Source organism: Chaetodon auriga, chromosome 7 (genome assembly GCF_051107435.1).
Source record: "Chaetodon auriga isolate fChaAug3 chromosome 7, fChaAug3.hap1, whole genome shotgun sequence".
Classification (NCBI taxonomy): Eukaryota; Metazoa; Chordata; class Actinopteri; order Chaetodontiformes; family Chaetodontidae; genus Chaetodon; species Chaetodon auriga.
The window spans coordinates 7,155,464-7,172,261 of NC_135080.1; the positions used below are offsets into that span (position 1 = coordinate 7,155,464).

The 16,798-nt window shown below is 43.8% G+C and overlaps 1 protein-coding gene across 1 annotated transcript in view; it reads left to right on the top strand.

Annotated features, from left to right (window-relative positions):
- traf4a (tnf receptor-associated factor 4a) overlaps window positions 1–15,993 on the top strand; it is a 38,063-nt gene extending 22,070 nt beyond the window's left edge. Inside the window, exons 2-7 of the mRNA XM_076735013.1 lie at window positions 5,513–5,564; window positions 8,749–8,853; window positions 9,016–9,177; window positions 10,034–10,195; window positions 11,346–11,501; window positions 12,726–15,993. Coding sequence (XP_076591128.1) covers window positions 5,513–5,564; window positions 8,749–8,853; window positions 9,016–9,177; window positions 10,034–10,195; window positions 11,346–11,501; window positions 12,726–13,358 — 1,270 coding nt within the window. The 3' untranslated portion in view covers window positions 13,359–15,993. The remainder of the gene's footprint in view (window positions 1–5,512; window positions 5,565–8,748; window positions 8,854–9,015; window positions 9,178–10,033; window positions 10,196–11,345; window positions 11,502–12,725) is intronic.
- The last annotated feature ends 805 nt before the right edge of the window (window positions 15,994–16,798 follow it).

The following is a 16,798-nucleotide window of genomic DNA, read 5'->3' on the forward strand; positions in this document are numbered from 1 at the left end:
CTGTGGGCGGGTGTGTCATCACACTCCTGTGAAAGTAGGAGCTGCTCCTCCCTTTTCAGACAAACAGAGAGCTCGACTGAAAGGCAAAGCAGCCGTGGGCGAAGGGAGCTCTGCGCTCACGGTGTATCGGGTTCCATAGGTGGAAACACCACCAGCCTCCGCCCCCGTCAGTCGAACTTATTTAGGGGCCACTTTAGTCAGCGCTGACCACTAACATTAGAGTTAATCCAGCAAGTCGTGAGGATGAGAGAAGAAGCTTCCGCAAGCCAAACACCTTCTGCAGCCTCATAGTCGAGGCGGTGAGTGCAAGTGGTTTTAAAGAGGGATTTTCAGGCAGTGTGAGAGCCTGCAGGGGCTGCTGGGAGGGGTCCTTACACCTTTAAGCTGTGACCCAATTCCATAAGGACTAAAACTTTTATGCAAAATTAACAATGCAGAAAGATGACAGCCCAGTGCTAAATTAATTTTCTTCTGGAGTGGCTACACGCTATTGTTCCAAATTGCTTGAGCAACAGAAATGTTGAGCTACTCGCAGGCAGTTCCTCAATTTTCATTTGGAAGAAACGAAAACAAATTGTGGGTTGTGGTGAGACAGCTCCGGAGACAGCTGGGAAAACATAAAAATAAACTATTAAATCTTTGGAAAAACATTTTGCCTTCTCTTTGTGAAGTTTCCATAATTAAAGTGCAAGAGCTGTCCAAAATCACACATAATTTTAAAGTCAGCACAAAACTACTTAGTAAGCTATACTTACACGTTCAGTGTGACTTTATACAGTGCTTTAAATAGTATTAGTATGTGGTTATTGGTTACACTACTGTCAAAGATCTGTTTCCACATTTGCATTCAGGTTGATTTGAGTAATCAGCTTTGCCTCTAACTCGTATATCATTTAGTTAATGCCGTGGAGCCACAGTACTTCATCTCCTCTTTGCAGGACAGTCATACTTTAGTTTTGTGTCATTTAAGGCACCAACAAAAGATTGTTATTAAAGAAATAGTTAGACCTCTCAGGACACTTATTTTCTGTCTTGCCGATGGTTAGACGAGAAGATTGATATCACTCTCATGTCTTTATTGTAAATATGAGGCTACAGCCAACAGCTTGTTAGCTTAGCTTAGCATAAAGACTGGAAACGGAGGGAGACAGCTAGCCTGAGTCAAAATCCACACCTCTAATTGACAAATTACACTTCCTTTGAATGTAGGTGAAATTTTTCAAGTTTTCAATGTTGTTTCAAAAGTCCAAAACCAAGAAATATTGAATTCACTTTCAGGAGGAAAATTGGCAGATTATCAGTCAGTTTCTATGATTGATCAATCATGAAATTGTTGCAGGTTGTCTGTTGACTATTAGTCACACACTGTACTCATTATTGTTCACAATAGGTGGCTCAGAAGAGAGAAGTCCTGACTGCACATTGTCTTGTATACACAAACTCAAATCCAGATGGATTTGGGAGATTACAGGAACTCTATCTGAGATAAAACAAAATTCCTGTTTTCTCCCAACTTCCTGAGAGGAGAGGGAGGGAGTTCGGTTTCAGCTGTGAGACCAAATGCCAGCACGGAGGGCACCGGTGGAATTTAAGGTTTTGTTTGTGTATATAAACGTTGATCCTGGTTATAACTTGAAAAGACACAAAGGGTTTAGCGCGAGGATGAACATGAAAGCTGGCGGTGAGCTCCAGCAGGAGATAAGTTCAGCCGAGGCTCCCGATGCTATCTGAGTCAATGAGAAAAAAGCTCATGTGACAGAGGTCTGTTTAAAGTGTTAATGTGCCGCAGATTTGTTCTCTCCTCATGCTTTTGATTCAGTTTGTTTCGTGGGTCTTGACAGCTCTGCCCGCTACAATGGCAAGCACAGGGAGGTTTGTTTAGTCTCCGGGTTAGTTAATATAGAGCAGATTTCAAGGTTACTCTGTGGACTCCGTCGCCAACATGTGCCCTCCTGCAGGCCGTTCGCTGTCGCTTGAAAAACACCCCTCCGCTCTGCACCGGTGAGATTAAACCTGAGGGGATTTGTAGTCTCACCGTCTGCCTGTCAGGAGCCGTGCGCAGAGTGACGAAGCATGTTGTGACGGCAGTCCTCGTGGTATCTGCTGCATGAATGGTTGGCTGTTTAATCTGAGCCTGAAAAGAAGATTTGAGGCCGGGGGAGAGAGGGGGCAATAAGAGGCGAGAGGGACTCCAAGGCGATGATGGCTTAGACTAGTGTGTGCTTTTCACCTGCAGAGGGGGGAATGTGGTTTCCACAAGTTAACACAATGTGATAGCTTTGTGAATTTGAGGTGATTTAGACACGATCGTCTCTGCAGCAGAGCAGCTGTAGAGCCTCCACTGCTCTCGCAGTGTGAGCGCACAGAAGGAGGCAATGAAATTTTAATGAGGTGGTTGTATTCTGCTTTCTGCTGTATGCTGTCCAGTCCTAAGCTGCTCCCGTGCAACACTTGTTTATCAGCCTGGATGTTCGTTGACGAGGGTGTGAACTGTGGTCAGAGATCAGTGGCAGACTAACATTTGTGTGAAACTTGTTTTTAAAAGAGGCTGACTGTGAGGTGCAAGTTCCCACTTGCATTGATGTACACAAAGGAGTTTTCCCTTTGGGCTTAGTGTAACAGTTGTGTTTATCCTTTAATGACTGCATTAGGGCAGCAAACTAATGGTTAATGCCTACTGATTAACTTCTGTATTATTGTTCCGATTAATCTAGAGCCCAAGGTGACATCTTCAGGTGCTTGGTGGGTCTGAACTTTTTCAGCATATAGACGAGGAAATCCTCACATTTGAGAAGCTGGGCCCAGCAAACACACACTCACGAACGATTTGAGGGAATTTGTTCAAATTTGGCACAAATGTTCACTTGGACTCAAGGATGAACTGATTAGATTCTGGTGGTCAAAGGTCAATCTGGCCACACACAACACCTTTTTGACCACAGCTCAAGAATTTATATGCAAATTATCCCCAAATTTTACACAAACGTCTCAGAGGATAAAATGATGACGTGATGGTTCTTTATATACCAAAGGTCAACTTCACTGTGACCAGCACCATAACTGAGGAACAGAAGGGGAGATTGTGACCATATTTCACATTTGGTCACATACTGAATCTGTGACACTAATCCTGAAACTGTGCTGATTGTACAGATCTTATGCAGCGGCATCCGTATTTGAATCATTGGGTTTTGAATTACTGGTCAGACAAGACAAGACATTTGAATCCTGACAGTCATTTCCGCTCACTTCTGACATTTTGTTTTGGTTAAAATAGTTGATTTATTTGAAAGCTTACAGCTCTGTATATGATGTTGACTCATTTTTTGTCATGCTGCTCTCTTGTTTGACTCGAAAGCCCTCAGTAGTCGGAGAAATCGTTTGTTAGAGAAGCTGGATGGAGCTGAAGAGGAGCTGTGCTTCACATCAGCTCCACCTTTCACTGCTAATGTGCTGTCACAAAGCGGCAGCGAGTTCGTCTCACGAGCGACCAAGAGAGTCGAGCGGTATTATCAGCAGTGGGGCCAAACACACAAATGTGTGGCTGCGGGAGCTTCTCCGCGACCAGGGGAGGAATCATCCTGACAGTCTGTGACTAGGCTGTTTTCGCCTGTCTGCCTCTCTGTGCGTCAGATACGGGGCCCAAGCTAGACGGGGGCCTCTGGCTGTCCCCTGTCCGGAGCTGAGAGCACGTCGCTTCCCATCTCCTCTTGCTGTGCGGTTGTCGGACAGGCAGTGCTCGCTGTACCTCTCCCTCCACAGTGTGAGATGATTCCTCGGTGATGGCGATGAGGACTGTAAATGACTTCACACTGCACATGAGATGCTGACTGGGCCCTCCAAGCCTCTAATCGATTGACCCTCTTTTACAGCCCACTGTGGCTTGTTAATTGGTCTCCAGCTCCCTGCTGACACAGTGACCCTAATGGAGGAGAATTACTGCTGTCTCGTCATGCATTAACCCCCCCCCCCCCCCCCCCCCCCCTTCATCAACCCTCCTTCCCTCCCTCCCTCCCTCTCAGGCCTAACCTCTGCTCCCATCCCCCCCCTTCAGCACACTCCCTGGTTTCACAGCAGCTGGGTAGACGGGGTGAAGAGCACACACACTCCCGTCCTGTCACATGTCCCTGTGCCTCTGAGAGCTGCGGTCAGGTGACACTGCAGCCAACCAAATTAAAGCACCAAGGGGCAAATGCTTACTGTTTGCACACTCTTGTCCCTTAATTAGTTTAAACATAATTTAGGCATGGTGGGGGTATGAGAGACCTCATGGCATGGGAGGTCAGATCAAGCTTCAGGGCATGTGACGTTTGAACAAAACACTTTTGTGTGCATCCCTGTTGTCTGTAGCCGTAGATTTCATTTGAAAAACAAAATAAATATCGATGAGGTGAGGTCTTATTTTCATGATCAGTGAAGTTACAGATTACCTGGATGATAATCCAGAATGAAAATAGTAGCCCTGTAAATGAAGACAGTCTATGAGAATATCACTGATCCACAACCAGCAGGGGGGCTTGAGACAGTCGTGACACCGCTGACGTCTGGAGAGATCAGCCACCAATCTCTTCTCTGTTTTTTGAAGTAACCTTTGTGCGTCCGGATGGGTTTGCTGTGCAAGCTTAGACTCCGTGTAGCAGCTCACCCCTAGTGGCTGCTACCTCCATTATTTACAAGTGTGAATATTTCATGATGACATCAGGGTAGGGATGTTGTAAGAGGGGCTGCCTTAATGAGCTGTGGCACTCGCTCATCTGGCCCTAAAATAGGCCAGTGAGGGCTCCTCCGTGGCGCCACACAAACTGCGCGGGGGTCTGTCGTAAAACGAGAGTTCAGCTCTTATTTTGGGTTAAACTGCTTGAGGGAGGAAAAGAACAAAAACTCACTCTCACAGTAGCAAACCAGCAAATCGTCATTTATTTTCTTCCTGAGGACGAGCCTCAAGCAGAAAGGTTTGCACTGCTTCATTCTCAGGGAAACAGAAGCCTGTTGAAACTAGCACATAACCTGCGAAACAAGGTCAAAAATTAAACACTGCGAGCTGGGAAAGAAGCAGAAAAAGCAGCCGGGATTGGATCGTCAATCATCCCTTCATGTATTATAAATAAACCGATCGGGCTCCAACTTGTAGTTTTGTGCTCTGTAGTAATCTAAAATCTATCTTAAAGCCAGTGTCTCAAAGATCTGACTTTATCATGCAGTGTGTGTGTGTATGAGTGTGTGTTTGTGTGCCATACAGTGCAATGAGTCAGAGAACTTCTCATATTAAGAGTGTTTGAGGAGACAGAATAAAACTAAGGGCAAAGCAGCGCTGCGCTCACAGACTGTCAAAGAAGTGCCTTTTAGCTCTGGTTGCTCTCACTCAGGGTCACAGTTAGTAATCTCACTGAAGGCTGAATGCGATTTAAAAATGGCTAATTTTCCTGCTTCAGACAAACAGTTTTTGTTCGCAGTCGTCTTTTATTCTGAGTGATTCCACTGATAATGAAACGTTTCTTCTCTTTTCTTGCAGTGAGGGCGTCTTCAAGTGTCCAGAGGATCAGCTGCCGTTGGACTATGCCAAGGTATGATTTACACCTCACAACACACGTTTGTGCAATGTTCACAACAGTAAACAACAGTAACACTGTACAGGCAGTAGACTGTACTGTACTGTACTGTGGTGCTTTGAGCTAAATGCTAACGCCGGCATGCTAACATGCTCATAATTGCAATGCTATTTTACTGATGCAATGCAAGTATGGTGTTTACTGCCATCTTAGCTGTGGAATTTAGCATGTACACATACAGCTGAGCTTCGTTTTTCAGGTATTTGATCATAAACCAAGTTAAAACTTAGACCTGATGGTGGCGCTAAATGTAAAGACAAAGTTATTGCGGTCACTTCTTACGTATATGTGAATATCTCTACCAAATTTCATGGCAATCCATGCAATAATGGTCGAGATATTTCACTCAAAAACACATGACGGAAAGTTAAAGAATCACCAGAGTCAGTAGGATTCAGCCTCTGGGGATCACAAAATTTTAGTCCTGACCCGAATGGAGGACCACTAGCCTGACTGGAAATGCTAAAATATGGGGCAAATGAGGAACATAGTACAAGGCCATAAAAAAAATAAAACCCCAAAAAATCTTATGAAAGTGATCTAAAACTGTTGAAGACTTGGCAGGAACAACAGAAAGATAGTCAAATTACAGGTGCAGTAAAAATGTAAATAAACGTTTGTGTGCTCTGGTCCAACCAGAAAAAAAATGCAAATCAGATGAGACAAGCAGCTCAGACAGTGACACAAATATAATCCTGCTGCATTACATCTAGATGAAGCTGAGATATGAGATGCACATTGGCAGATTTGAAGAGAAAAGCACTTTCAGGATGGTGAAATAGACTTTAAAATGTTACAATAAAGAACTGGGCATTTGTTCTGGTGAATCTCTGGATATCATATAAGCAATAATTATTAACCCAGACTTAGAGGCTGCATTTCATTTCATTTCATTACAGTGGGAAAGCAGACCGCTCAGCTGATCTGAACCACTTTGTTTTTTTTTTCCCTCAAATAAATCCTTCCCAGTCCAGAAACAGAGAGCTGTATCTTAATTTCAACTGAGCTCTTCTTCTCTTTGTTTTTTAAAGGCGGTTAATCAGATTGTGCCCAGAGGCGGGAAAGATAGTGACTAACTGTATTCAGAGCCAGACGATGTCTCGCTCCCACGTGATACCGCCGTAGTAAAGTGAGGATCAGGGATTAATTCTGAACTATGCGTGAGAGACCAATAAATGACCGCCTCTGTTTCTTAGCAGCCTTCAGCAGAGAATGAAAGTAGACTGCTGTATGTGATGTTTCCATGCAGCTAGTTAGCATTAGCCTGAATTAGACATTAACCCAGAGCTGCAGCAGGATCAACGGGGCAGCAGTGCAGGTCTGCATGCTGTGCTGAGAGCGATGAGGACGCCTGTAATAGCGGGGACTCCCCACGGGAAGGATGGGCTCATGGCACACCTGTCAGACGTTGTTATTTACCCTCACAGCCTCCCGGTCGCCTGCAAATTACCCCGTCCTGGTGGTCTACTGTCAGGGTTATTGTAATGCTCGCTGCACACTGTCCTTCAAAAAAAGTGCACAAACACAACTGACAGAACAAGAGTGTTGCAGTCATTAAGGGATTGTGCTGCTGTAGTAGTAGTAGTAGTGTGGGACTAACAATGGCTAAAGCAGACGGAATAAACCCCCAAGTTGGAGCTCCAAAGAGCTTAACCCCCCCCGATCTGCCTGGGACTAAGTTATTAAAAGGTCATCATTGCCGTCTCCCTGCAGATTCCAAGACTGGAACAATGAGAGAGTGTTTCAGGTTGCTTCAGAGGATTTTTCCTCCTGAAAGAATGTGATTATGGCAGCAAAAAAAAAAAAAAGTCTGCTTCTACTGTGAGTGGAGTGCAGCAAGTCAAGCATGTGTTTTAATGTTAGATATATCTGTGCTTCTGCAGAGCACATTTAACAGCCTGAGATCACACTTTAATACACTTATTTATCCGTCTCCCAGCACAGCTAGAAACAAGGAGCGACGTAACTGTTTGTTATCTGTGTTTTATTGCAGATGATTTTCCAAATGGCTCCCATGTTTCCGTGCAGAGGCACGTGAGCGCAGTTGGGCTGTTACTGAGCCGTTATTTGTTTAGAGGGCTGTTGTGACATTTTGAGGAAGTGGCTTTTCTTGTTTGACCAGTGCTCTGCTCGTGTGACAGCATGGGGGGATGGAGATGCAGAGCAGAGCTGTAAATCCTCAGGACTGCGTACTGTAGGGGAGGATTTGGGGTGTTTGGGCAGAAAACTGACTCATCCCCATCGCTCAGTGACCGAGGAAAAATGAATCTTTTCCTCTGCTTGCCATCTCTCTCTCTCTCTGTCTCTCAAAGGTCCCAGAAACCCATAAACTAACTCATTATCACTGCAGTGGCTGAGTCGACTCACTGCTGCAGTTTTCTAACACAATCAGTTTGACTGCGTGTGCGTGCGGATTCTTCCTACAGCTCAGCATTCAGTCTTGTGTCGTCGTAGGTCCGTGACCCTCCTCCTGAGCAGGGTGCCCACTCATTTCCTTTCATTAACCAAAAAATATTGAAGCATTTCCTAAAAAATGTGAGAGACTGAGAGAAGGCAGGAGAGGAACAGAAGCAATTTGAGCTCGTAGGCGAATGATTCAGACAAAACTTAAAAGATATGACTGGTAATATGCTCCATTTTTGTTATTGTCAGTAGATCCCACGCAAAGACCAAAACCACAAACCCATTAGTCAACCCGAGTCCTCTACTGTTTGTGACCCTCAACCCAGAGCCCATTTGTTCCTACTGAAGACTTAACTTTTAAAAACAGCTCACAAATATAGGAGTGAAGAGTGTGCTTGTTGGGGACTAGTTTGTGTACGTACAGCTGGACGGTGTACAGCTCCCATGTTCATGAAGAGTGCACCAGTGTGACCCAGTGGCATGTTTTTAATGGTTTTTGGACAGCAGTGGAGGATGTATCAGGCTTACGCTGCAGTTTGTGTGGTGGATGTATAAAACAGATAATCCACTGGGTTTTTACGTGGTTTATTTAGTTTGAGGAGTCGGCGGAAACTAAAAGGTCCAAATCACCAGACTTGGAGATGCATGGTTTTCATTGGACAGCAACAGTGTCCTGTATGAAAGTGGTCCATTACAGTCCTCCATCAGGTGACCTCATGCTGCTTTTCCTCTTCAGATCTACCCGGACCCAGAGCTGGAGCAGCAGATCCTGGCCCTGCCCATCCGCTGCATCCACAGCGAGGAGGGCTGCCGCTGGACCGGCCAGATGAAGCAGCTGCAGGTGAGACGCTTCGATCTTCTCTCACTTCCTGTATCTCCTCCTGACGCCTGCTGCCTCCCTCCCTCACCTCTTGTTGTTTTCTGCCAGCAGCCTGGCTGGTCGCCAAACATGTGGGTGTGTGTGTGTGCGTCTAATGCCTCTGCGTCGCTGTGTCTCCCTCAGGGCCACTTCTCCACCTGCGCCTTCAATGTGATACCCTGCCCCAACCGCTGCTCCGTCAAGCTGACGCGCCGCGACTTGCCAGACCACCTGCAGCACGACTGCCCCAAGCGCAAGGTCAAGTGCGAGTTTTGTGGCAGCGAGTTCACCGGCGAAGCCTACGAGGTAAACACCACCTCCACACCTGTTTTCATTTCTTTTTTTTTTTTTGCCTCCTGTTGCAACACGGCGGGAGCTTGACGTAAACAACCCAAAGTGCCGCCTCGTAATTTCCACTCCTATATAAAAGACGTCTTTGTGAAAAGCAGCGGGAGAGGCGAATGCACGTGTTGCGCTGCCTTCAGTGAGCGTTGGTCTATTTGAAATAACACGTGTGTTGGCAGAGGGAAAAGGTTTTGACTGGGTCTTTCATACTCAGGCTGATGTACCTCTCCTCACTAACACCTCCTCTACCACGCTGCTCCCTCCTCTGTTTACTCTGGCCCACACGGTCCCCCCTCTGCACACAGTTACGGGGGCATTAATTCACCTTTTGGCTCTCACACTGGAATTATACAGTCGTGTTTGAACTGTGTATCATTCTTCCACCACTGCTTGAGTATCAGGACCGGTGCTAAAGCGATACTCTTGTAAACACTTTACTTTGCATAGTATAAATACTTCTATCTTACTTAAAGTGTCATTCCTTAAGAACGTACAACATAAAACAACTCTTTTCTGTGCAGGAAGTAGAATACAGACACCGTGTTGTCCCCTTCGTTTGCAACCATGGTGTTGGACAGACATTCCTACGTTGGCGTTCTCAGCAGCTAATTGTTAACTTTTGAGGGTCTGCAGTGCAACACCTTGTCATTTCATCATTACTGAGTCCACCTGCAGCCTCATGGCTTCAGAAAAAATGTGTGAAGTTTGTTCATTTAAAGGCAGTTTTGAGCCATGAACACTGTGGTATATAAACTGCTGTTTCTGCATTATTTGTTGCATGTGTTAATAACCCAGCTTTAAACCCTTTTTATCCCAGAACCACCAGGGTGTGTGTCCTCAGGAGAGTGTTTACTGTGAGAACAAGTGTGGGGCGAGGATGATGCGTCGTCTGCTGTCCCAGCACGGCATGGCCGAGTGTCCCAAACGCACACAGCCCTGCAAGTACTGCGGCAAGGAGTTTGTCTTTGACACGATCCAGGTTGGTTTCACACGCCCTTTACCATCAGCATCTCCAAATTCTCCTAAATGTTACAGAACTATCTGCCTCATATTTGGCACGATGGAGCCAGTTAAGTGCCAGGATGTGTTTCCTCCCAGAATGTGACTCCTGTCAGTGTCATTGTATCTGTCATCCGTCCTGCATGTGGCTCACAGAGGGTTTCCATGCTGCCATTCATGGTGTCTCTGTCCTGTGGCAGCTGGATGTTAGTCTGAGCTGCTGTCTGGGCTTTTATGTGGAAGCACCTGCTTCTGAACACATCTGGCCAGAGGCTGAAAAGTCATGCTCCCCTCCCCCACATTTTGGAGCCAAGATGGAAAAACCCAGTCTTGTTTGATTCCCCAGTCATTTATTTATTTATCTTTGCACAATTGGACAGTAATGATATGATGTTCAGGGATTTTTTATGGCTCACTAGTTTTATGAGATCGTAATTTGCGTTCCATTTTTGTCACTTATTTCACATCTACTCCATCATAGGGCTGCAACTAATCATTGTTTCTTTGAGAGTTGCAACGATTAGTCAATTAATCAATTGTGAGAAAAATAATTAAACTATTTTGATAATCAAATAATTGAAAACTCATTTTCAAGTGAAAATGCCAAAAAAAATGTGCTTCATCAGCAGATATTCTAGACATTCTGCTTTCCTCTGTTTTATATCATTATGAATTGAATATCTTTGTGTTTTGGACTGTTGGTCAAGCAAAACGAGACCTTTGTAGACATGATCTTGGACTTTGTGACACTGAGATGGATATTTTTCACAGTTTTCTCACATTTTATAGACAATACAATTAATTGTTGAATAAAAAAGATGAATTGATAATGAAAATAATCATTAAATTCATCCTGGTAAATGTATCTGCATTGATTTGCGGGGCTTTGTGTGTGTTTTTTCCAGCTTTGTCCCGACGTTTTCTGTGGCTTCAGGCTGCACGATTAGTTGTTTTCTATTTTATGGCCTTGTCTATTTTTACCGCCTCATTTTTAATACAACACATATTTTTAAAATCTTACAAGGACATTTTTTTCCCAGTGCAACCATTAATTTGCGACCCCGCTGTGCAGCATGTGTTCTTCCCACTTGGCAGCGCGCATAGTAACGCTGTCCCCGACTCCTCTGCAGAACCACCAGTACCACTGCCCTCGGTTTCCTGTCCAGTGCCCAAACCAGTGCGGCACACCCAACATCGCCCGAGAGGATCTGGCTAACCATGTGAAAGACAACTGCGGCAGCGCGCTTGTTCTCTGTCCCTTCAAAGACGCCGGCTGCAAACACAGGGTAAGACTGACCTGCATCCTTTCAGCCTCAGGAGGAACCTTTCTGTTAACACTGCTGTTGATACGTGTTAATCTACTTGTTTGTTGACATGCTTGTTTCCATGATATTTCCTTCATGTCCTTGCACACTGTGTCCAAAGTAATGATATTCTGAACATACAGTACTGTGCCTGCCTGTAGGCTCTATTTTAATGAGAGCAACACTTCTATATTCTGACAGCGCATTTCTGTCTATTTTTGAAACTGACGTCAATTTGAGAAAATGTGGACACACTGGAGGAAGAGCGGCGGATCGTGGTGCTCGCCGTTGTCGACTCCTCGCTCTGTTGAGAATTACGAAGCTTCTGGAAAGCTTGATGTATAATATTTATGAACAACCTGATGCAAAAAACAGCAGTGCCCATTAAATATAATAATCTAATGTCCACATCTTCAGTGTGTTCAGTGTGTTTATCTGTGGTTCAGTTGTTAGCTGTATGCTGTCGATGTATGAACAGACTAATGTTGGTGTACATTTTTCCAGCATGACTGTCCATTGTGCCCAAAGGTGAACATAAAGGCAATGGGCTAAAAACACTGAGGTGTAGATCATTTTAAGCTCTGTATTCAGATATTTGAAGATGATCCTCAGTAGCTTTCATCAGTCTTCACCAGATTGTTTATGCAGTGCAGGATGAAACTGATGTTGCACAGATGTTATTTTTATCTCATGGTCCAATACTGAAGCGTGGCACTGTGCGCGACTTAACACTGGCTGAGGAGCTGAAGTTAGGGACCGTCTCAAAAGTGCATGTAAAGAGGCCACAAGTATTTTTCTCATCTTTTTTTTACTTAAAACTAACTTTACATTCAGAGACCTCCTTCCATTATATACAGACCTCCAGTTTTTTTTTAAGAAAAATCACGCAATCTGGCCGAATGCACTTGTATTTTAGACCCAGTTTTCCTTTTTTAAAAACAAATCATGCTTTATTGTTTAATTAATTTAGGTACATGGTTAAAATATGGTGTTTTTCTATTTTTGAGCAGTTATACTTAAACATAGACATAAGTATAAATGGCTGTAGGAACAATTTGACACACAAAATTTAGCAATCTAGATTCACCAAATGTGTAATTTTTGTGAAATAAACAGATACAGATACTAGGTTTGCATTACATTGTGTAGCTGTGTGTGTGTGAAATGTACTTACTCACTAATTAATCACTTCTGTCTCCGTGGCAGTGCCCCAAACTGGCTATCGGTCGTCACCTGGAAGACACCACTAAGTCTCACCTGACTATGATGTGCAACCTGGTGGGGCGTCAGCGGCAGGAGATCCTGGAGCTGCGGAGGGAGATGGAGGAGCTGTCCGTCAGTCACGACGGCGTTCTCATCTGGAAGCTCAACGACTACTCCCGCAAACTGCAGGAGGCCAAACTCCGAAGCAACCACGAGTTCTTCAGCCCGCCCTTCTACACTCACCGATACGGCTACAAGCTGCAGGTGTCGGCCTTCCTCAATGGTAACGGCAGCGGCGAAGGCTCCCACCTCTCCGTCTACATCCGCGTGCTGCCCGGAGAGTACGACAGCCTGCTGGAGTGGCCCTTCTCCTACAAGGTGACTTTCTCCATCCTGGACCAGAGTGACCCGTCGCTTTCCAAACCCCAGCACATCACCGAGACCTTCAACCCCGACCCCAACTGGAAGAACTTCCAGAAGCCCTGCAGCAGCCGCAACTCGCTGGACGAGAGCACCCTGGGCTTCGGCTACCCCAAGTTCATCTCTCACGAGGAGATCAAGAAGAGGAACTACATCCGAGACAACTGCATCTTCATCAAGGCTTCTATAGAGATTCCCCAGAAGATAATGTCTTAAGATCTGACCGTTGTTTTCTTTTCATGAAGGAGAAAGAAAGGTTTAAGACTGGAACTGATACTTAACCTTGAAAACTTCGACTCACTTACCCTTTAGATACTTTCTGCCCTGACAGCCTCTCCACCACAGAGCTTGAAGCGAGTCTGTTTGGCTGTGTGAGCTGACTCGGAGGACCTTGATATATCACAGAGGAGAAAGTGTTTGGTCTGCCGAACCATCACTCTCTGGTGTTTCTTTTTATTAATTTTTTTATCTGTTTGCTGACCTTTTATCACAGTCTACAACAAAAAGCCTTGGAAATCAAACAGTGCCTAGAGAGTTTATCCTAAGTTATATTTTTGTTGTTATTTCCGCAGTACAGATGTTAAAAGATTATGGAAAAGATATAAAAATAGGGGTGAAGGGCTTCGCTAAGCCCCTGCACTTAGAGCAGAAAGTGAGAGGTTGGTTAGAGATGTCCCGTTGGGGTGATCTGAAGAAGAGGGAGCTCAGCAGACTCAAGCTCAAGCCCAACTGCCTTTTGTTTACACGCTCATACAGTATACCCCCGCTGATCCCTGAACAAACACAGAGCCCTTGGTAGGAGACTACTTGTGGTTTGAGTACACACAAACATGAAATCGATGTTTTCAAGTGAGAAACTCGCAGCTTCAGTCCTTGTGATTTTCATGTTTGAAGGGAATAGTTTTCAGTCGAATGAGAAGCTTGATACGACGCTCGTGTCTGTCCATTCAATGTGAAGCTACAAACAGCAGCCGGTTAGCTTAGCTTTGAAAGAAGGCTAAAAAGGGAGACACAGCGAGCCTTTGCTGGTTGATGATTACGTCTGTAGCTCACTTATTAAAGCATTTTATCTTGATTGTTTAATCAGCACAAAACTGAAGTGTAAAGGTGACAGTTTGCTGTTTTTCAGAGAGTTATGTACCTGGCTTTTTTGCAGTTATAAGTGGAGTCTCACTGGTTGCCAGGCTCCAAAGAAATAACCCTCCTTAAAATGGCTAATCGTAACATTTCTTTTGTGCGGATTAACCAAATGTAGTATAATGTTTTAATAAGTGAGCTTCAGAGGTGCTGGAAGGACATTTTTTAACCTTTGGACAGAGCCAGGCTAGCTGTTTTTATTCGGTTTCCAGTCTTTACGCTAGGCTAAGATAACTAGCGGTGGCTTCATATTCAAAAGAATTCTATTATATTTTAGGAAACACACTTATTCGCTTTCTTACAAAGAGTTAAATGAAATGATTGATAACACTCTTGTCTGTGTGGTAAGCCAGCAGGCTTTTAAAGTTTTAGCTAGGCTAAGCTAACTAGCTACTGGCTGTAGCCTTATATTGAACAAGCATATTTCCCAAAATGTCAAGCTATTCCTTTACTTTTGGGATTTTATTATTGCTTTTAAAAACACTGAAGATACAGATCTGTCTCCTCCAGTTAACTGCTCCCATCACAGGGACTGTGTTCGTGTTTTTCAGTTGTTTGACGCATTCGTAAAAAGCTTCAGGAGCGTGCAGATGTACCAAACACACACACTTCATAGTGACCCTATGAGGCTTCGTGTCAATTGTCCACCAATAGGAAGAAAAAGCACCTTTCGTCGGATGAGCAGAACAGACAAAGAGGCCAGTTATCGGAGTGCACGCCCATTTAATAGTGAAGGAAAAGCCATGTGGCCTTTTTATACAGTATGTCTTCGCATGAGGGTTTTAGGGGTGAGCAGGGCAACATAACACCTGCATGCTTCATGTGCTACCACCTGGACCACATTTTTGTACTGTAACCTGTATTCTTGAAATCCTCTCCTGTTGACGGCTACTTTGTCTCATTTTTTTGGACCATTTGAAAGTTGACAAATTGTCAAAAAGAATAGGTTTCTAAGTTTTTTTGTGTTGTTTTATATACAGAAAATGTGAACGCTGTAATATAACCTATAAAGACAATGAACACTCGGCTGTGAAGTGTATTGTTTTACATAGCCTGGGCATGGACAGTGTACTGTTTGAAAGGATGGTTAAAGACAAGGTCCCTGCAAATATGTGGGTGTCTCGGGACTGACTTCACCTTTGTTGTTACCATGGTCACCGGTGTCTATCTTCAGCTTGGCACACAATGTGACGAGGAGCGCTCGGAGGTGGGGTGTGATACACCTGTCTCCATCACAGCACCATCGGAGGGGTGGAGGACTTTGATGATGCAGTACACTCACGATGTATGTGAATACTAATGTAAAAATGCAGAAGCACATTCTGTCTTTTTATTGTTATACATGGAAAAATTCACGATTTCTTGTCATAATACCAGCTGATATTTTACAGTGATTTAAAGAAGTGAGAAGAGAAAACTTTTTTGTAAGATTCTGTATTTTTCAAAATACTTAGCTGTTTTATACAAACACTTTTTGTTGGAGAGTCGGGGTTGACTTTGGGAATTTTCAGACCCTTTCGTCTCTTGGACATTTGGATAATTTGTTTGTACTTGTGGTTTGAGCCTCACATACTCTGTCTGTATTATTTCCTCTTAAAAGTATTTATTTTAAGGAGCCGTCATGTGAGTTCACATAGATGGCACAAATGTTTTAATATGTTGATTGATGAGTGCTTGTCAATTTCTTAATTGAAATAAAATACCATATATTATAGTTGTTTTAACATTTGGTATTTTGTACAATGCAGACTCTCAAGAAGCCAGAAAATCAATCACTTGTACTTTTTTGAATCCTCAAAACTTCATAAATTCATACAGCAGCACAAGCTTACCCTCTAATAAAAAAGATTCAGTATGTAAAGAACAATAAAATAGGTACAAATCATACAAACAAACAATTTTATTTCTTGTATCCTAAAGCAAGACAAAACAATTGATCCTACACACATTTACACACTTTATGGTGTAGACTCCCCCCAAAGCAAAAGTACCTTTACAACTTTATGACAACTTTCTTTTATATGTCTTGTCATTCTGCCATAAATAATGTCCCATGAGCCGTGGCACATGGTATGCAGACACTTTATGGACAGTAAACCTCAAGAACAAAAGGTGACAGTAACTTTTCGCTGATAAGACCTTGCCGTGGACATTAGTCAAGGGAAACTCCTCCTGAGCATTTCCATAATGTTTCGTTCAGATTTTTAAAAAGTGGTCAAAATCAAAGCAGCAAAGCTGAAACATCTTGACTTTTAGTGCAAGATGTTTGGTGCAGTTTGGTGGTCTTTCGTCAGACTCTTCCTGCCTGATAAACATCTTTCAATATATAAACGTAACTTCTAGGTTGCCTGAATTAGCTACAGTACTGACCACTCAGACAGGACTGAATGCATTTTAAACATGATTATGGACTTAAAACCCCACTGAATTATTGATGAAATATATTATCAATATTAATTCTTAATGATACTGGAAGGCTATAAAGCTCATCTCAGCATTCACATTCAGCTCAGCGCTGC